The 22576-nt window shown below is 27.6% G+C and overlaps 1 protein-coding gene and 1 long non-coding RNA gene across 3 annotated transcripts; both read left to right on the top strand.

Moving 5' to 3' along the window:
* Positions 1-227: 227 nt before the first annotated feature.
* On the top strand, positions 228-3899 carry LOC101488859 (aquaporin PIP2-1-like). Its single transcript, XM_004496224.3, has 4 exons — positions 228-896; positions 1336-1631; positions 3154-3294; positions 3499-3899. Exons 1-4 carry the CDS (start codon positions 590-592, stop codon positions 3616-3618), a joined length of 864 nt encoding a protein of 287 aa, XP_004496281.1. The 5' UTR covers positions 228-589; the 3' UTR covers positions 3619-3899.
* A 14511-nt stretch (positions 3900-18410) lies between these two features.
* On the top strand, positions 18411-20598 carry LOC140920206 (uncharacterized). 2 transcript variants are annotated; one of them, XR_012162906.1, is made up of 3 exons: positions 18411-19270; positions 19692-20269; positions 20365-20598. It is a non-coding gene; the product is annotated as an uncharacterized lncRNA (long non-coding RNA). The 2 variants fall into 2 exon arrangements; XR_012162905.1 differs by having other exon boundaries at positions 18418-19270; positions 20060-20269.
* The last annotated feature ends 1978 nt before the right edge of the window (positions 20599-22576 follow it).

The following is a 22576-nucleotide window of genomic DNA, read 5'->3' on the forward strand; positions in this document are numbered from 1 at the left end:
ACCACACATCTAAACATGTCTTAACAAACAAATGAGGACAATTAAAACCCCAAAAACCCTGAAATAGAAAAGCTTAATGTGGTTGAATAATACACAAATTGTAGATGTTTAATGAAGAACATCTATAAACCAAACCCGTGAGTGAAAAACCAAAAGGCAAAGTAGCCAATCTACTCATAAAGATTCTGAAGACATAATAAAATGACAAAATGTTTGAAATTGAAATAGGCATTTCAAAAAGTCGGAGTGTGGGTGGGGAGGTGGTTTTGTATGTGACAATGTGTGGTCGATGTGAAGGGTCGGTGAAATCAAACACATATAAATATTCATATCTTAAAGATAAAATAAATAGTAATTAATTAATTCACACAAAGATATTTCAGTAATAAATACTTTTCTATTAACATATTGATTTACTTTTATAATAATAAGAATGAAAAGTGAAAATATATATTAACAAAAAAAATTGTTATATTTTGAGTGACCAACAGCAACCATATATACCCCTCTCATCTCACTCACTTCCACACTTCACCATTCCTTTCCTTCTCTAAGAAATTTCCATTCTTAGTTAACTCTTTTTCTTCCAATGGCAAAAAACGTTGAGGTTGCAGAGCGTGGCTCTTTCTCTAACAAAGACTACCATGACCCTCCTCCAGCACCGTTCATTGATGCTGCTGAACTAACAAAATGGTCTTTTTACAGAGCACTCATTGCTGAGTTCATTGCAACTTTGCTTTTTCTTTATGTTACTGTTTTGACTGTTATTGGATATAGTATTCAGACTGATATTAAAGCAGGTGGTGATGTTTGTGGTGGTGTTGGTATTCTTGGTATTGCTTGGGCTTTTGGTGGCATGATTTTTGTACTTGTTTATTGCACTGCTGGAATTTCAGGTTTGTTTTTCTTTAACCCTTTAGATCCCTTTCGTTTTTGCTCAAAGTATGAAACTGAAGAGAAATTTATGCTTATTATGGAAAGTTCATTAGTCACATTTCAGTTTTGCTTAATGTTTGTAATGTTGTTTTTTTTAATGTTTTTCTCATAGTTTTTACTTTACTACCAATTTGGGTGTTTGAAAAAATGTTCCTTTGAAGAGAAAAAGTTGTACAGTATGTATGCAACCCATTTACCAGTGAATGTTTCTATCTTATAATATAATATTCAACATTCTGAGGACTTTTATTTTATTTTATTTTTTCCATGTTTTCTCTTTTTTTATTATATAAATTTTTGATACTTGGTGGAAAGCAAAATCATAAGATTTGTTAAAAGTTTCTATTTTTGGAAGGTTTTTATTTATTTTGAAAATTTATGGGTTTGAATCTGTTGCAGGGGGTCACATTAACCCAGCAGTGACATTTGGGTTATTTTTGGCTCGCAAGGTGTCTTTAATCAGAGCAATTATGTACATAGTAGCTCAGTGTTTGGGGGCAATTTGTGGAGTTGGGTTGGTGAAGGCTTTCCAAAGTGCTTACTTTGACAGGTATGGTGGTGGAGCTAATTTTCTCCATGATGGGTATAGTACTGGTGTTGGATTAGGTGCTGAGATTGTTGGAACTTTTGTCTTGGTATACACTGTGTTTTCTGCTACCGATCCTAAGAGAAGTGCTAGAGATTCTCATGTTCCGGTATGTTTTCATTTTTCAATTCTAATTTTTAGTGATATATGATTTTGCCTTTTTATGGTTTTTTTCAATCACATATATGAGATAATGTATGAACTGTGTAGAATTTATGAGATGATGTAGTTGCCTGAGGTGTGGTGAAAATACTCATTGAAGGGAATGTATATTTGACTAACATGTGGAGGGAGTAAAAATGTATTTACTAATGGCTATTATATGAAATGTTCTAAATTAACAAGTTTGATCTGCTTTTCTTTGTACTTGTAGTACTTTTGTTGTAATTGCGTCCCTCTTAGTTGTTGTTGTTTTTTAGAGGATTAGTTTAGAGAGTAAACATAGAGGAATACTCAATCATTAGTAAGAAAATCAAACCAATATCCTACATAAACATGTGATAAATCATGAATATATTAATATATTAACATTTGAGATTCCTTGATTTATTATTCTCCATGGTTATGATTGACCTTAGCAAAGCTAATTATATTTAAATTGTAATAATAATTGGTGTTCAAGAAAATTATATCAAATTGGCTTATATGATTATATAATTTATATTAACAAGTTTGATCTAGTATTATTTTTTGTACTTTGGTTGTTTTTTAAGATGATAGTAATAATTAGTGCTCAAGACAATGATCTCTAGATGCTTCTGGGTTAAGGGATAATAATAATAATAACAATAATTTAATTTGAATGTCTGTTAGTACATTACAATTACTAATGCTTTATTATCTTATAGGTGATTACTATATAAGTCAAATCTTTTTAATATTGGATAATTGTGATTCACTTTCAGGATAAAAACTCTTCACACTTGTTTTTATAGCGACGATTTATATAGATTAAATTCTAATAATAATAATAGTAATAGGGGTGGTGTTCAATGTTCATCGTTTTTTACCTACTGTTTTGCTTGGCTTCTTATAGTCAACTTATTTGATAGTTTAATTTTCCAAAATGAGAATGCCATAATGAATTTGACAGTGGTTTTGGTTCATCTAATGTATCCTAGGGGTGGTAGTAAAGCTATCTCTTTCCTTCATCGTAATTTCCAATTGAAATGATGTTGTTAATGATGTATAACAAGCAGCGTGCATTTACATGGGGTCCACATTACCTTGTATGAGTTTGTGGAGGTTGTTGAATTTTCATTTCATACCCAAACTTATGAAAAGTGGATTCTAATTTGTGTTGTCTAATAGTAAAAAACTTGATGTGTCTTAAGTTTGAGATTAAAGTCTAAGTTCATAATTATGTCTATGACTTTTATTTTATTGTCATAAGCTGGCAAATCTAATGAGAATTTCCAGCTTCATCTTCAATTCCTGATGTGTCAATATCAGTTTAGGTTCCTCTATTGTACCCTCCAAAAACTTTTTCCAGATTCTTCCAATAAATTAATTGAGCATAAATCATGGGGCTTCACATGCATGCTTGTCCCATTTGTCTTTGTCTTTATATCTTTTTATGTACGGTATATGCTTTAATTAATTTTATTATTGTATGTTATATATATTTGTAGGTTTTGGCTCCACTTCCCATTGGATTTGCTGTATTCATGGTTCACTTGGCCACTATCCCTGTCACTGGCACTGGCATTAATCCTGCTAGAAGTCTTGGTTCTGCTGTTATCCTCAACCAAGATAAGCCTTGGGATGACCATGTGAGTCTCCTTTTTCATATTTATAGATTCCTTATTAAGTTTGATATTGGATTTAAACTAAGATGTTATTTTTATAAACTCTTTGTAAGTTTTAATTTTTTCAATGTGGGAGTTGTATTTATTTCAATGCAAGTTGTGAACTAAAAAAAGATAAAGAAAGTGGGAACTTTTTCTGATGTTTTGTTCCTTTATGTTTCTGGTCAGTGGATCTTTTGGGTAGGACCATTTGCTGGGGCAGCCATTGCAGCTTTCTACCACCAATTCATCTTAAGAGCAGGTGCAGTTAAAGCTCTTGGATCATTCAGGAGTAACCCCACTGTTTGAGTGCTAATGTTCATGATGGTTTTAATGGAAAGAAGGAAATTGAAAAAGAGATGGAATTGATTTATTGCAATGTAATTTCTTTGACATATCTCTTAATTGTGTCTTCAAGATTGTGGATAAGTGTAGATTTAAAGTCTCTTTCGTGACAGGGGGAGCCTTTTTACACTTTCCTCTGTATTCCACTATTCCCTTTAGTGTGTCATCTTTTTTCTTTTTAAGTTATTCTCTTCTTTCATCCTTTGTACTCATTATATATTTATGGAAAAATATTTTAAGTTTAATTTATGTATTCCTCTCATTTTCATCTCTCTGGAATTTTCATTGAAGATAATATAAGACATAAGTAGTGCCATAGAGTTAAAATTATACTATAAGGAAACAGATGAGTAATGATGCACTAATGTTACATATCCAATTATGTAAATCTAAACATGACAGATGTTACGTCTTTTTTTATTAGTATAATTATTTATTGGTGTTCACTTACTAACGAAGAATTGATCCTTTTGATGTGTTGATTATCTAATTTTGTCTTATTTAAGTCACACAGTATTTTGTATCAAAGTGGCAAGTACATCACTAACTGAAAAGTAAGAAACACTAAATTCATATAGTGTGTAGTCTAGTCATCTTACTGCAACACTCCATTGGTATTAATATATATCACAGCAATGCATGCATTCAATATTTTGTACTACAAAAGAGAGAAAGGTACTGACATCTTATTGTTATACTATATAATTATAACTTTAACCAATGATTTATGTTAATTGTTAATCTAAAACTATTTACATTAACAGATACTATTCATATATTGTGTAAAATTTTAATAAAGTCATGAATAACGTGTCTAAAGGTTTGTTCTGAGTTGGGTATTGGAGAGCTATGGAAAAGAGTTTTGGAGAACTAACTTTATTATCATGTTTTTTCAATTATTTTAAAATATAAAATTTATATTAAAATATAGATTTAATCTTTAAAAAGTTATTTCCTCTGAAATCTTCCTAAAACAAACTTGTAAACACACCTTAAAATTTTGAAATCTGTTGCCACATCTGATATGTGAGATTATTAAACATTAGGCTAATAGTGATAAAGTGATTCCTTCTTTGGTATTCTGAGTGGTTGCATATTGTTATTTTTGGTTCTCAACAAATAGGGTAGTTTCTCAATTAGTATATCTTTAAACATAACTTTTCAACCTACTTATTAATGGTTTAAGTCACAACCAACATCAATTATGCAGTAATTTTGTCAATATTCTTTGAGTATAATGTTTTGCTAGTGTACTCTCTTAGAAACTAAATTGACACAATGTTTACTTTTTATCCATGCTAAGTCAAAATAGATAATAGAAGAACGCCTAATTTTATTGTAATCTTATTTTCCCCCACAAACTGTTTGAGAAGTGGTTGATATTCGCTTTCAAAGCATATCTTTTAGGAAACTTATAGCATCGTCATCATTATAGGCGATTCATGATGGATAACATTAGTTTCTAATATGCGTCATTGAATCTTTGAAATTTCCTACAAAAGCAATACAATGTAGCATACTTTCATATTTTCTTATCTAGTTATGCTTTTTACTCTAAACCCTTTTAAACTATGAAATTATGACACAAACACATAATATACTACATTGGCAATATCAAAAATTTTAAATATAAATATAAGTATTAATATTATGGTAAATGTCAAATAACGACTTGCGTTGGATGTGGAACATCCATCAATTTAGAGTGTCTGGACTACATTTTCTTTTTGTTATTTTTGAATTTCAAAAAAACTTTGAAAAAATAATTTGTCACCGAAAATATTAATGGGTTCAGTCGCGAACTAAGTCACTCTCTTTAAGACATTTCGAGGCATTGTCCAAGTTGTGCTAGACAGATTATCAACTACAAAGTCCGCATGATAAAACAGCTCAGATCACTGTATCGACAGAGTTCAACTACACCGTAGAAAACCGTTCTAGAATTACACCATCAATATGACAGTCGAATGACTATCACTCGTAATATGGTACTAAAGAGAATAAGTGAGTAAGAAAGTGGGAGAAGAGAGAAAAACCTCATATTTGGAGTGCCTTTGGTGTGATTTTTCAACTGGAGAGAGTCCTCTATGTATAGAGGGAATTCGCAATTGGATTTGAGAAATTCAAGAATTCATTTGAAAGTACGCTTCAAACTAGTTGACCACCAAAACATGCACTCCAAACTTAGGGTTTTGACCGAACAACACCAAATACGTGAGACCAAGGATTAAGGTTTTGGTCGGGCAATAACATAGATAAAAACACAAACGTTCATTTAATATTAAATAACTAAATAATTTATTAATTTTTTATATACGAAAAATAATACACCACTTAATCAAAGCGAATCAATTTTGCATGCGTTCTTCCTCCTTTATAAAAATGAGGCACACCCAAAGTTTCATATCTCCACCTTATAAACACTGCGTGTGTGATAACTCTTCTATGTGGAATTTCCTTATTTTTAAATTCACAACAACACTAGTTCTCGTTCCTTTTTACGGCAAGTTGAGCTCAGGTTTTTTAACATATTCCTTCTAACATAAAAAATAATATTTATAAAATTAATGAATTTAAATTAAATTTTTAATTAATTATTTCGACATTTAAATGAGTATTTTTGTTTTATTTTTTGGGAGTATATAATTAAAGTTTTCTTGGACAGTTATTTAGTTAAAAAGTCATACTATATAGTAATAAAATTTTATTTTTTCATCTAAATAGACATAAGTAAATATAAGAACAAAATACTTTTATGATCCTTGTATTTGTCTCACTGTCAACAACAATGAGTGTAATTAGAAATTTTAAGAAAGACAGTCAAACTCATATCGATCAATACAATAAAAATACATAAAAAATCAAACATTATATAAAAAAATACGATCAATATAAAAAGAAGAAGGTTAAATTACATATGTGGTTCCTTAACATAATTTCAGGTAACATTTAAGTCATTTATCTTTTTATTTTCCCGACTTGGTCCTTTATTTTAATTTTAAGCGAAAATTCGATATTTTATGTTTTAAAATTTCAACAATGTTATCCTTTTTTATACAAAAATAAAAAAAAATTCAATCAAAACTCATAAAATTAATTAAGTTCTTCAATATAATACAAATTTCATCAAATTTGTAACGCAAATATTCAAATAAACTCATATTTTCATACTTTATTTGATATTGTTAGGAACAAAGGACTAAATCGGAGAAAAAAAAAAGATAAATGACTAAAATGTTACCTAAAATTAAGTTAATGGACCACGAATGTAATTTAGCCAAAGAAAAAAGACTAAATTTAGCATAACTATCTATTACTTAATTTAGTTCATGGTAGACATGCTAATGATATTTTAATTTTAAATATATTTAAATTCTCAATGATCTGGATACTAATCTTTCAAAATAAAAAATGGAGACTAAGTGTAGGAGTATTTGTATGAGATGAAATCTTCTTAACTCACACAATTGAGTGTTTCTTATCCCTTCCTTTAATATTCAAATATACAAAAATACATTTTGGATTAACAATTAATACATGTAAAATAAATTTTTGAATTAGTTGATCTAAACAAAATTTGGTTACATTAAAGACATAGAAAAAAAAAAATTTAAGATTTCGATACGATTTGCACAAATTCTAGTCCAACAAGAGCGTTCGTCCTATATTACAACCCTTCAAAAAGAACCCAACCTAATATGTTAACCAAGTATCGCACATTTAAAAGAATGAAACAAATAGCCTCTTAGGGCATGCAATGCAACTAAGGCGTGCTTAAAATTGTAGTTTTTCGAAACATTAAAAATATTTCATAAACTTAATTTTAGGTAATATAATTTTTTGTTTTTAAGAATATAATGAAGTGTACTAAAGAGAAATATTTTATACTATTAATCATTAACTATTCATGTTATTGCCACAAGTCAAACTAGTAGACTTGACGAATAATAGAAATAAACAAGTATTCAATATAAGATGCATACATTATACTATTTGAGAGTATTTTTAATATTTAGGTGTCTCTACTCGACATTGTGTGTAACATGGTGACAACATTAAAAATGTCGGTTGTTGCTTGAAGATTTATGATGAATTGCGTATCAACAAAATTTTATTTAGTTAGATGTAGAATTATAAATTTTGAACCTACTCTAAGTATAAAATCTTTTGAGATGGAAGAATCGCTTAATGATTTGTTTTTTGAGTGTAATTTACTTTGTGGTTTATAGTATTCAATTTCAAAATAGTTGGACATTAGTAGTGTGTTCCCTTATAAGTCATTATTATATGTTCAATCTTTTTGTGAGTTGATTAGTGTGGTCAAATGATTAAAGGATAAATTCGGTGTTATTTGACCAATTTGTATTGGAGTATTAGGAAAACAAGAAATTGTATATTATTTGAGAATAGACAATTATTTGGTACAATTATGGTCATGATGGTGCTGGCGGGAAAATGATTGTATCATGATTTTCAATATGATCTTAGTCAATGGTGTGCAGTTCGTAGTAGATGTTTAGAAGTAAGAGAAAAATCGATTATCTTTTCATTGATATAGTTCTTTGGAGTATGTGAGGAGAGTCTTGTATGTGAATATCTTTAAGTTGGTGCTATAATTTTGTATCAAACACTTCTTTGAAGCACATCTCCTGCTTCAAATATTTTTAATAATATTTCTCCTTTTCAAATACTTTATTTTAATTGATCGTTAATGTAAAATGAGTTTACACTAATAATGGCAATGCGTGTCTTGTTTTCTCCTTTTTCATAAACAATAAAACATATTTTTAATCAAAATATGGGGATATAATTTCCAAGATTAATTTTAATGTATAGACAATGTAAATTTTTTTACACACATTCAATAAAATCACATTATAATGCCACTTTTTTACTAGTTTGTCAAATATTTTAACAAAAATTCACACATAGTAATTTAATTACATGTATGTGTCAAATAAATTTATATTTTGATGTATACAAATTAAATTCATAATTTTTATAGTTAAGTAAAATTTTTTCAATATAACTGAGATTATGAGTGTTTATAGTGTAAAAATTGAACTGAGTTGGACCATATTAATGATTTGTTTTAGTTATTGAAAATCGTTTTTGAATTTCAATTATGAAAAAGTTAAAATCGGCTTTGAATTAGTTTTTAGTAAAAAGAATTTTGAAATTCTGTTAACAAATTTTGATTTTTTCCGAAAAAAATATTTAAGAAAAGGATTTTAAAATTATTTTAACAAATATATTTTAATTTTCCATAAAATGTTTCAATTTTTTTTTAAAATAATGTTTTTTGATTTTCTTTTTATCAATTCCAATAAAAAATGATTTATTTATTTCAAAAAAATTCTCTCTGTATTTTCTATATTTTTTTATAAACAAAATTAAAATATTCCTAAAAAAAATAATTGTGATTAATTTTTTTAAATAATTAAAACAACTTTTTAAATTTAATTAAATTAATTTGTTTTAAATATATAATACAATTCATAAATTATTTAATAAATTTATTTTTTATTTATAATATAATTTATTAATATAATTTAATTAATTATATATTTACTCCAATGGAAATTTTCGTTTCATGATACTCCTTCAATACCTTTATCCTTAATACAAAAATATAGCATTAGATACAATTTTGTTTTCATTTATGATGAGGTTGGTACCGCCTTAGGCATTAATTTAACTTTTGCCCGAAAGTACTTATTGGCGGAAGGTGGACTCAACTCAACATAATTATCCCATAGATGAGAGCGATCGATCAGGTGCTCCACCATATATAGGGTGCACCATTAAACATGACACCCATGTCACACCAAATTCACCCGCTTATAATTCTTGTTGCTCGGACTATATTTTTTGTTTTCTACAATTTATTAAAATAGTTTAATTGTTGTATATTTTTTTTAACAAGCTAAAAATAAATATATTAAAGAAATATTTTAAGTACAAGAACAAATTTTTTTTTGACAATATTTCTACTGTACGACAAAAATAAAGTAGAAATACAAATTAAGTACTCAAACAAGAAGTAAAAAAACAATTAATCACAAGTGATCTCAATATACTTTAAGGGTTGAAAGTACCATTAGTTAAACGGATAACAAAATTCTTTTATATGCAATTTAATTCACTTCCATGCTAAAAGTTTGGCATGTTCAATAATAAGATTTGCATTCAAAACATGTGAACGAAAAATCGTCTTATTTCTTCATTTTCAAGAATTATTTTTTTTAAAACATGCTCAATAATAAGTTTTTCTTCATTGTTGTATATTTTTAAGATAAAATTGTTACATTGTCGACACATTACATACATAATTTTAAAAGTAATTAAAATAAATATTAAATATTTTTAATGATTTAATAATCATAATTGATTGATTGATTTAATTTATACTTAATTGTATATATAAATTAAATTTATATTTAAATTAATAGTATTTCTCAAGAATTAAAAAATATGTAGCCAGCTATACTAGTTTCCAAAGTCTAATAAGCTAATTTATTTATTTTTATGATTTTAAATATAAGAAAAAATTCAAATACAAAATTTAAAATATAAATAATATAATTAAATTTAACATGTTAGTTACATAAATTAATAAAGCATCTATTTTTCATAGATAAATATTAATACGTTGATAAGAAGTATTTATTTTTTAAGATAAATGCTACTAAGCGTCTGATAATATTTTTTTTTAATAAATAAATAGTGGCAGTGTTACACAAGTTTAAAAAAGGAACTTTTTATTGGAAGTTGTGAATCAAAGATATTAAAAAGATATATTTGATTTCCAATGCATAAATAATATATTTGAATTTCTTAAGCAATTGCTTAGGAGTTAGGACCTTGTTAGTATGATTTAGTGTGAGTCCTCGCCTCTCATAGGTTTGAAGTAGTTTTAACTGCTCCAAAGAACATTACTTTTTTGAAATAAGTAATATATTTTATATTTAATTGTTCAGGTTATTTTGATATTTTTATCTCTATCATAATTTTAAATAACAGACTCATAAATTTTACTATTATTAACGTGATATTATTATTAGTTAGCATGAATTATTTTTTTAAAATATATTTGAAAGGGTATTGAATATATATTTAATAATAAAGATACCTCATTAAATAAGTTTTATATCTGAATTTTTATTTGTCATGTTTGTTGTATAATAAAAATTTTAAATTTTTTTAGTTTATCGTCTAAATGTTATGTTTTAAATTTCGTTATCATTTTATGTTACTAATTTGAGTATTGTAAATTTATTTTCACTTTTTTTTTCTAACAAATTTAAATTTGATTGCATAGATGTATTTTATATTTTCGTTGCTTTTTATAACTTTGGTCAAAGAAAAAAGGAAAAAGGAAATTGATGATTGTGGGGTACATGTCATTTTTCATGATTTAAGAGTTAGAGTGGAGTAAAAACAAAGCAGAAGAGTGCATTAAAAACTGGAAATTCACTTCCAAAGTATACCAGTATTGCTTTTTCTTCCCATCGTTGGCTTTTCTTCCTTTTTGACCGTTTCGTTTTGGAGTATTGGCTTAGTCATTACATACCCACACACCATCTCGTTTTGCTCGAAATTTCCTTTATTGTCATATTGTCACTGCACTTCTACTAACTTCTCTAACTCATTTAATTCCTATTTTTGAAGGGTACTTTATCCGATTATTATCATAAATAAAAATTATTAAAAAATTAAGTAAATGTAATTAATATTTAAATTTTATGTAAAAATAATTTAAATTTATTAAATTATTTATTTAAATGTCAAATATTTAATTACTAATATTAAATATTTTCATTAAAATAAAAATATATTATAAATACTAACATTAAATACATAAAAATAATTAACATTTTTTATAATAATGATAAAAAATAAATGTAATTTTTTATTTATTTATAACAGTAACGGTATCATGTCACGTATATAAAGCACTTCACTCTGATATTTTATTAACATAAAAAAATTAAGCTAAAGTTTGCAGGGAGTTAGAAAATATGGTACCGATAACCACCTACTTCTTGTTATTCATCTCCTCTGTTTTCTACGTTTTTTGGGATACTCGAGTTGTGCTAGAAGATTATGCTGCTCGTCAAGATCGTCTTGGGTTTCCATTGACTTACACCATCAGCCACCATGACTATCCAATCATTATGTGAATTTCCATAGCTGCATGCATGTGATCTCTTCTTTTTCCACTGTCCACTTTTAGATGTAGATCACAACTTAGTGTATCTCTGGATTAACATCGACTTAACAAAATTTCGGTGATACTGTGATTTTGTAGAAACTACAAAATGTAATTTATATCAAAATTGCAGTGATTTACTGCAATTTTGTTAATTTTACCGTTAATTTAAAATTTCTTTTAGATAAATTTTAGTAAATTAGTAGCTTACATTAGTTTTAGTTTTAAGATATGTGTAGTTATAATTAGTCCTGCAGATAGAATCGTGTTGTTGAAGTGAATTCTAGAGGTAGTAGCTAGTGTATTTTTCGCTATGGTTTGTCTCTGAATCGTCAAGTAAGTTTTTTTTATTGTAATCACAAGTTGATTGCTTTTGTTTATTTATGAGTCTCTCTAACAAAATATTTTTCTTTTTAAATGTTTGAGGTAGATATTTGATTCTCGGAATTTGAACTCATTTAAAACAGAAATATTTTGATATTAAATTTGGAATTTCTTTTTGCCTTAGAAATGTTAAACTTAGAACACAACTCGGAGATTATTGAGAGGAAATTAAATTCTTCATAACTCACTCCACAGTTGTTGCTCTGTTAACGGGATTTTTCGCGTTTGAAGTTTTTTTAAAGATTAATATTAATGAATAGTTGTTAATTTTATAAAGAAAATAAATAAACCGATAGTTTTTTTAATATTTAAATCTTCTAAACCATTAAATTATCTTATAATTCCGTTGCATTTGAAACTTTAATTCCAATTGTCTTTTTCTTTCTAGCTTTACTAGGAAGTGCTTTTTTTCTACATAGCTTTCAGTGAACGTCACCTATATTCAATGTTTGATGTTAATAAAGGCACAACTGCCGATAACACTTGAAAGAAACATCAAGTGCCGATAATACTTACAGTCAAAATTGATTCTTACTTGGTCATACTAACATGAGGCTTATGTCTTAAAAACACATATTAAATGGGTAAATTAACATCCCTATAAGTATTAAATAATGTTATGTAAGGATATGACCTAACAAAAAATTTAAATTAATTATTGAATAATTAATATAGTATTTTAAAGATATTGTTGTAAATATAATTTATAATGATAGTTAAAGACTCTTAGAGCTTCTTATAAGTTATTAAAGGAGGTTAAGAGTTAGTCATAATGAATAATCACTAATTTCATGGTGTTCAAGGAAATAAAACATAGTAATATTGTCTAATTGTGAAGTTAAATATATAGCTGCATCAAGCTTGTAAAACACTATGGCTGACAAAATTAATTATTGAGTTGAGGCTGAGCAATGGTAAACTAGTGAAGATAATGATCAACAACAAATCTACAATAGATCTAGTCAAACATCCAATTGTTCATGGAAGAAGCAAACACATTTAAACAATATTTTATTTCTTAAGAGACCAGGTGATCAAAGGCAAGACAAAGTTGGAACATTGCAACACAAATGATCATAAAACATACATTCTTACCAAGAGATTCAAGAGGGTGAAGTTTCAAGAAATGAAAAGCAAACTTGGTGTAACATTTTTAAACCATTTTGAATTACGGAGAATGTTGTAAATAATGTAATTCGTAATAATAATTAAAATTTGTTAAAAGCTATTAGAGATTGTTAAAAGTTGTTAAAGGAGGTTAAGAATTAGTTATAATGTTCATGTAGCAAATGTTTGACATAAATAGTAAGTGCAAGCTCAATTTCTTGTACCGTGAACAATACCATAATTTGATCATTTCAATTCCATTTCTTCTTCATTCTTAATTCTCTCAAATTAGTTATAACAAAATCAAGTGTTCTCACAGGTACAATTTAGTATTGTAAAAACATCTAAAAGATACAATTTACTATTAAAATAGTTCATGAGTGTTAACGTCTGATACTAAATTGATTGACATTTTAATTATTCGACAACTAATTTTAGTTTTTGCTAAATCAGATACTAAGATGATAGATGATGGTGTACCTCATGTTAAATATACTAAAACTAAAAAAATATTTGAAATAAGATTTAATTGCAGTTTTAGTTTCCCTATTATTATTCATTTACGAAATTGGTCTCTATTTTAAAATTTAAAAATTTTGGAACCTTATTATGGTTTTTTGACTAAAAAAATGCGATATGACATGTTTTAAATTATATGACGCATGATCAATGACATATGACTAAAATCATCTAAAAATTTAACTTTAAAATTAAAAAAACAAAATTCATTTTTGTAAATTAATTAATGACACATGAATAGTTAGTACATCTAGATGATTTTATATTATCAAATTATATATCACGTCATTTAAAATATGTCAAATCGTCATTTTTTAATTAAAAAAATCTGAAAGAGACCAAAATTATTGACTTTTAAAATAATAAAATCAATTATGAGAGTCGGTGAAAATAAAAAGTTAAAAATGTAATTAAATTCTTGAAATAAACATGATTAGTGTAAAATAAAATAAATTAAAATTTATTAACATATTTTTTAAAAGTAAAGTAATTAAAATGTATAACATATAAAATAATAAATAAAATAAATTATTATACATATATATTGGATTAATGCGATAGACAAGAACAATAAATAACAACATTGGATTAAAATAAACAATCCATATTTTTTTTACATTTAAAATAAACAACATGTGTTGCCTCTGTTATGTTTTACGCGCTTCCTCATATTCATCTCTTTGGTTCTGTTCATTTTTCCTCTTCTGGCACTATGTTTTCCATTCCCATATTTGATATGCATCTAAAATCAAATTCTAAATTTGAGAAATATGAAAAGGATCGAAGTTTTTTTAAACCTTAAAAAGATAGTTGTATTTTATTAGTGAGCCAAATCCCCCAAGCCCATTTATTCATCCGAATTTTAATTTAAAAAACATTTACAACCACATCTGCACTTACTTTTGTTTTCAATGTAGAATGGATTAGGAGTAAAGAAGGGTGGTAATGTCGTATTGATTAATTTCGTGTTGAATAGTTTTTCTTTTCATTCTTTAGTTCAGCGGAAAGTTTAAAACGAGGTGACACAAATACAAACAAGATTTTTATGGGGTGAAGAGTAGGTATGTGCTTGTTTGATTTTAAAAAAAAAAATATTTTAAAATTAATATATAAATATAAATTTATAATTAAATATATTATTTGAAATAAAATTGATTATAAATTTGGTTATTTAAAAAAAATTAATTATTCATATTTAAAAATTAATTATTTTTATAAAATAAAAGTTCAATAAAAAACATATATCAATCATACAACTGTTTTCTCTTGTGATTAAAATTAAACATACTCAATTGTTTATATTAACTTGCGATTGAAATTGATTTATTACTAACTTCATTAAGACCACCAATTCTAATTCATATTAGTTCAATAAATTTTTTATTACTAAAACCGTAGAAAATACAAACACATGAAAGTTCCTTCAATCAAATTTAACAATTATGTACTGCACCATAATAAAACTGTAGAAAATACAAACACGTGAAAGTTTACTTGCAAGGCTGAGATGGACACCACCACCACAAAATTTAGTAAATTTAAAATATCTAATGAATTTAATATATTATTTTTTACTTGAGCATTTATAATTAAGTTAAGCTTGAGCATTTTCAATTTTCTTTTGTTGTACTCGTTATCTTATCGATCAAATGGGAAGAAAACAATTGAGAATGAGACTTGAGGTGGATTAGAGCGATAAGAAATGACGAAATTAGTGCGAAAAGGTTCCGAAGTAGTTGTTGAATCAAGTTCAAATTATTGAAGGTGTGATAGATTTGGTCCAGTGGCGTTTGAAACAAATAAGTTTTTTCCCTGTCAAACAAGGTTTCGTCCATAAAAGGCTTACGAAGACTTCAGTTTCGTCAAAAATCATCATTTTTCGATGTAGATTATTGCATGGAAGGTTACCGATTAGAGATGCTTTTCGGCATTAGAGGATCTCTTAGGTTTTATATTGGACATAACTCATCATTACAAAATCAACTTGTAAAGTGAAAAATGTCATTCTGTATAGATTATTATAGAGTTCTATCTCGTATATATGTGAGACTTAGAGTTTTTCCAATACATCAATTGACATTCTACATTATTATGATTGATGCGTGTGTATAAATAGTGGGTGACTCGATTCATTCTTATTATGGATTTGATGCGTGTATATAAATGGTGAGTGACTCGATTGAGTAAACTCATCCTTACAAAATTGACTTGTAAAGTGAAAATTGTATTTCTTTACAAACTATTATAGAGTTGGACTTATTGCGTATCTATAAATGGTTGGTGATGTGATCGAGTAGGCTCTAATACAATATTAACTTTTATATTGGACTTAATTTATTTTTACAAAATTAACTTGTAATGTGAAGGATGACTCTCTTAATAAACTATTATAGAATTGTATCTCTTGTATATGTAGGACTTCACTTGGATTTTTTCTAATAAAATCGTTCAAAATATGCATCAATAAAGATGTGTCTTGTGACATTAAATCAATTAACCTATGGAAGTTGACCTGCAAATGGGTGGAAATTCAAATTGAACACGGAGCATTAGAATGCTGCAAGCCTGCACCATTTCTCTTGGTTCTGTGCTGCAGCAGGGCCAAGAAAAGGGTGTTGCAATTAATTTCACTAGCAACTACTTTATTTGGTTGTAGATTATTCATTTTGGTGTAGTAGTCTTTTAACTTGTATACAAAGTCGCTAACTACTATGTTTTGTAATCGGATTGTGAGTAACTCTCGTACTCACATCAATAAATTAAAATTTACCCAAAATTCTTTTTAAAGTTTTCAATATAAAAGATTTTTAACGGAAAATTTTAAAGTTTTCTGATACATAAGTTTTTTAAAATACATTAAATTTTTAATTTTTTTAAAATAACTTATTTATCAAAAAATTTAGAAAAAGTGTTTTAGAATGTAACTTTTTTATTGAAAAACTTAAAAAAAAAAATTCGGAGTGTAACTTTTTTACCGCAAAATTTAAAAAAAAAAATCTCAAATATATGTTGTGTACAGAAGAAATTTTAAATTTTTTTTATAAATTTTAAGATTTATACGATGACAAAAAAATTATTTATTTATATTTGTGAGAGTAAAAGTTAAATATAAAGAGTGTAAGGTAAAATTTTCAAACAATTCAGGTAGCGTCGTATTACGAATAGACTCGCCTATTGTTGACAAAAAAAGAAAGGGTCCGAGTTACCAGAAAATTTGTGATTGACATGCTAAATTTAAGGATCTTTTATAAAGCAAATTTTATGAAGCAACAATTTATAAAATTTCATCATTTGAAATAGATGCCTTGATGTAAATTTATAATTTTATTTTATTTTTTTTAATTAACTTTCATTATTTGAAAGAGATACCTTTGTGTAAAATAATTTTATATAGTCGTTTAATACATATTAATCAACTTATTATGTTTATATAAATTGTAACAGTTTTCAAAAAATTTACTTTTTACTCAATTTTAATTGAATATTAATGAATAAAACTAATTTACATCAATTATATATATATATATATATATATATTATTTTTTAAAAGGTATTGTTAGTAGACAATTTTTACGATATTTTTTAAAAATAAGAGTGTCTCGCTATTCTTAATTTTTTAATCATTACTTTTTTCCACATGAGCATCTATAAATTATATATTAAATTGAACAAATTATTTGTATCAGTACATTTATATTTTCAATTTAATCTCTTTAAATTTAATAAATTATTTTCTTAATTTTTTTTTATTTTAATTAAAATTAAAATCGTTGTCAACCAAGAAGTTCAAAACTACTTCTCTTTCTTTCGCGAAATTGCTCCACTATCGAAAAGATCGCTATTTTTTGGTGTCCTCCACGTTTGTGAGAAGAACTCTCCTCCGTCTTTTCACCATCATAAAAAGATATTTCACTCTCAATTTGCTCGTTTTGTGTCGTTGTCGTCTTGGTGTTATCGATCAGACACCGTCATAGTCGTCCGTTGTTTTCAGGTTTGTTCTAGATTCTTATTTAACTAACAACGAAGATAGACGATGCATAACGAATGAGAGAGACTCTAAAAAACGGCAGAGGGAGACAGTGAAGTACAATGGATACAAGATGTAACAGAAAGGTAATAGGTGAAGAGAAAAAACTTGTTATTTTTTTTATATATAATTTAATAAATAATTATTAACTATTTTTTAATAAAACAAAAATGTAAAACTTTAAATTTTAATGGTGTAAATTTTAAATTATATTTAAACTTATTCATAAATTTGTATGTCATTAGATTATCACAAAACATTTAATTTTCAATTATACATAAGGAGTCGCATGTTAATATCTATTATGTAATGTATATAGGGGTGTTCTTAGAATATAATTGTCTAGAACAAATCTATAAGTGACATTTTACAAGTATCAATTAAAGTGGTATATCATAGTTTAGTTTTGTATAATCATTACATTAATCAAACTTATATTTATCACTATAGTTTATAATCATTTCCTATCTCATGACTCGTTTTTCATCTCTCATCTCCCTAATTTTCTCTTCTTCTTTGTTCAAAACCATCACCACATAGGAGAGCCTTTCCGGTCACCAATAGCCACACCACCACCACCATTGAACCCATCTTTTCTTCCTCTGCAAAACACGTCTTTACTTTAAAATTTTATGGCAACAACACTGAAAATAAAATTGATGCAACAATTGGAGCAATTTTACTCCCCCTAAAGAACTATATACACATAAAAGTGCACATTGTTCACAAATTAATTTAGAATGGTTCACTTATTAATCTAGAATTGTTCACTTATTGTTAAATCTTCAATTTTGTTATCAATTTCTTACTTTTCTTTTTCGTACTTACAAAGTTCACACTTTGTTATTTATTTTAAATTAAAACTTTGTTGGTAAAAATAGGTTTTGGAGAGGAAGTAAAGATGAGTTCAATCGTGATAGCGTGGTTATCGATAACCAGAAAAGCTCTCCTATGCTGGTGGCGGTTTTGAGGAAAAAACGAAAGAGATAGAGATGAAAGAGAGGAACAGAGAGAAAACGATTGTTTGTAACATGAATTATAATAATATATATAAGTTTGAATAACCCAACATTTATCTATAAAAAATTCAATAATGCTACCAACACCCTTTAATTTACTACCCATATCTCTCAAATGTTTAAAAAAAAAATTAAAATTCTTAAATTACTCTTCCCTTTATTTCAATCTTCTTCCTCTTCATTAACATAATTCATCTTCTTCCTCTTCATTCTATATTCATTCAACACCTTGTTCATTTTCTTCAATCATTATCAACTATCTTCAACATCTTCATCAATCATCATCAACCATCTTCATCAATCATCATCAACCAATTTCATCAAATTACCATCACTCTTGTGAATCAAGTAAGTAAGCATCAACCTTTGTTTTTGTTGTTTTGTTTGTGTTTTGTTGTCTCTATTAATGAATGCAATACTTGAAAACTGAAGAAAAAAAGTTTACATTTTTTAGGATGAAGAAAACATTCGCTGCCCTAAACCCATAAATGTACGTAAACTCAGTTCACAAACCATGTTCAAGAAATGAGTTCACGTACTGTGTACATGATCTGAGTTCACGTATTGTGTACATGATCTGAGTTCACGTAATATGTAATGATATCACGTACGTGAATTGAGTTCACGTACATGTTTCGTGAACTCGGTTTACGTATAATTTAAAGATTGAAAATGAGTTTACGTACGTGAACTCAGTTCACGTAAGTGTTTCACATGGAGTTCACGTAGGATTATTGTTTTTATGTTTATTATGATTTTTATTTTGTAGATAGTGTGCGCACTATGTTTATTGATAGAGAGGGTCATATTATACTTAACGAGAGAACTTCTAATGCGGAGGGTCGTCGTATTAGGCCAACTGCTTCTGCAAGGGCACAACGATGATGAGTACAACGACAACATGAAGAATCCCAACCCGAATCTCAACCCGAAGCCCAACCTGAAGCTCAACCAGCTGATATAGATGAGCCTCCGCATGATGGTGGATATCCTGGTGGTCCGGTTGATAGTTTTGTCTTTAGGACATTCGACGATCATGTGGCGACTCAACTATGGGATGACGTGATAATTTTCTCAATCAAATTAAGTTAAATTATATTTTTTTTAACTTATATTTTTTCACTTAATTAATTTCAGGATCGCGGAGAATTAATGGTACAAGGAAATGTAGTTTGCTCATATGATTACATGAACTGGTTTCGCATAATTTCTCATCCATACATCATTCGTAGAGAACCAACCCATGAAGCTGATGCATAACCTACTAATCATGCATATGATGATGTCACTCATTCAACTGATGCAACTGACGACGTCGATCCCGCATATGGCACAATTGACATAACAGTATATTAATTTATTTTAACTTGTATTTAATTTATTTCAACTATTCATGTTTAATTTATTTTAACTATTCATATTTTATTTATTTTTTATTACAGCGTTGAGCAATATAAACTACTGACGAGTTTATTGGTCTGCAACTCATATTACCTGATGACATTTCACTCGTTAATGACTTAATTTTGATGATGTGAAGTCAGAGGATGGCGTTAGAGATTGGACGAACATAGTACCATATCGTATGAGTAATAGACGGACTTATGATTTATTTAGAATATTTTGGTACTTTTGTTTTTGATATGTAATATTTGGGTACTTTTGGATAAATAATATTTTGGTACTTTTGGTAATACTTTTGGATATGGTATATTTTGGACATTAAAATAAAAAATTTATTATTTATTAAATATGACATTAAAGGTTAAAATGACAGTTATTAACAAATGCAATAACTATCATACGATGATCTGAAATAGGTGTTGCTGGTGGACTTCTAAGTGGAAAAAATGTTTGTGATTGGTTATGTGGTAATGCGACGAAAATCAAGTTAAATTTCGAAGCAATCACATATCTCATTTCTGGAAGTGTCATCCAATTATCCAAAGTTGCAACTTGTTCAACATACTCATTGTGTATAAGTTGTTGAACAAAAATTTGTCCACCATATATTATCTCGTAATGAGACATGAACTCTTGAAGCTCTACCACACACTCTTGACGAATTAATACTCAAGAGTTCTCACTCATTCCAAGTAAAGTTGCAACTGCACGATATCCACAAACACTGCATATATCACCAATGCTATCTTGTAATATTCGTTTCAAACTCCAGTGTGTCCAAAATGAACAACTTTATTTGTCCACACGTCAACAATATTGCTACAAATTCCTTTAAAGTTAGCCAAATTCATGTAGTATTGAACCTCATCATAACGGTAAACAAGAGTCTCCCATGCCTCCATTATTTGCACATGCTTCTTTTTTGGAAAAACATTCATCTTGCATTTCGCTTTGATATTTTTGCATACATAAAACAAGCATAATAAATTGATTGATTCTGAAAAAACATATTCAATTGCGTTCATCAAAGCAAGATCTCTATCAGTAACAATTACTTCAATTTCACCACCTGTAATATGTTCTTTCAACATTTGTAGTGCCTATGTAAAATTATCAGCACACTCAGACTGTAGATACACAAATTCCACACAAAATATCATTTCAGTAGATGTAACAGTAATAATTCCAAATAATGACATTCGATACCTACATGTCTTGTATATGTTATCCATAATCAATATTATGTAAAAATTATTTACAAGAGTGATAACGTCTAGATGAACCCAAAATATATCCATCAACTCATCTGAATCTTCTACCTTCTTATATCGATAGACGTATTTGTCGCGTTCCATCAATGTCAAAAGATGTTGCATTTTTGTTCTATTACCTCTAAGTGATGAACGGTATGCTTGATGGGCATTGTAAACTTGTTTTTATTGTCGTCAAACTTGTAACATTATGATCCTTTAGTGTCATATGTATGTTTCTTGGTTTGATCATATTCTTCGTCATATCACCAAGTACAACTTTCTCTTCCTGAGACAAACGGCCTAAGAAAGTATGACTAGTCAGTTTTTTGGCCAATTCATGGTTATGGAAACCACATATTACATGCAGATACTATCCCTTACCAACACTTGATAGTGTACCTCCCAATCTTAAACAACGTACATTTACATGAATTAAAATTGCGTATATTCTGAGAATTTTTTTTTTAAAGATACGTGAATTCAGTTCACGTAACAACACAACGTATGTGAACTGAGTTCACATAAAAAACCCAGATTTAGAGAGAAAAAAAAAATCAAACTCAAAAACAGACCAACAAACATACCTTTTTATGTAACTTTAACCCCAATGTGATGAGGAAACTGATGTGTGGTAGGTTATGAGTAAATGGTGTGAGTTTTGAATGATTATGAGTTAGGGTTGGTGAGGCATGGTGATTTTTTGATATGTGAGTTATGAGATGTGATGAATGTTGATGATGTGAGTTATGAGTTAGTAAAATTGTAAAAAATATAAATATCAAAGGCCAATTTGGGTATTTTGATTTTTTTAGAAATTTGAGGGTGTGGGTAGCAATTTGAGATGTGTTGGTAGCAATATTGTAAAATATTAGACTACAAAAAATTAGATTTATGCGACGTGAAAAACTATAAAATTGGAGAATGATAGGATAATGACATAATAACCATTATCATATTATGTGTTTGATACACAATAATCAATATAATAACATGTGAT

This window comes from Cicer arietinum, chromosome 4 (genome assembly GCF_000331145.2).
Source record: "Cicer arietinum cultivar CDC Frontier isolate Library 1 chromosome 4, Cicar.CDCFrontier_v2.0, whole genome shotgun sequence".
In the NCBI taxonomy this organism is placed as follows: domain Eukaryota; kingdom Viridiplantae; phylum Streptophyta; class Magnoliopsida; order Fabales; family Fabaceae; genus Cicer; species Cicer arietinum.

Excerpts from the sequence above, each read along its gene's own strand:
- LOC101488859 (XM_004496224.3), top strand. The coding sequence starts at position 590 with ATGGCAAAAAACGTTGAGGTTGCAGAGCGTGGCTCTTTCTCTAACAAA. Across the intron at positions 897-1,335 it reads TTGCACTGCTGGAATTTCAG|GGGGTCACATTAACCCAGCA; the intron begins GTTTGTTTTTCT and ends AATCTGTTGCAG. Across the intron at positions 3,295-3,498 it reads ATAAGCCTTGGGATGACCAT|TGGATCTTTTGGGTAGGACC; the intron begins GTGAGTCTCCTT and ends GTTTCTGGTCAG.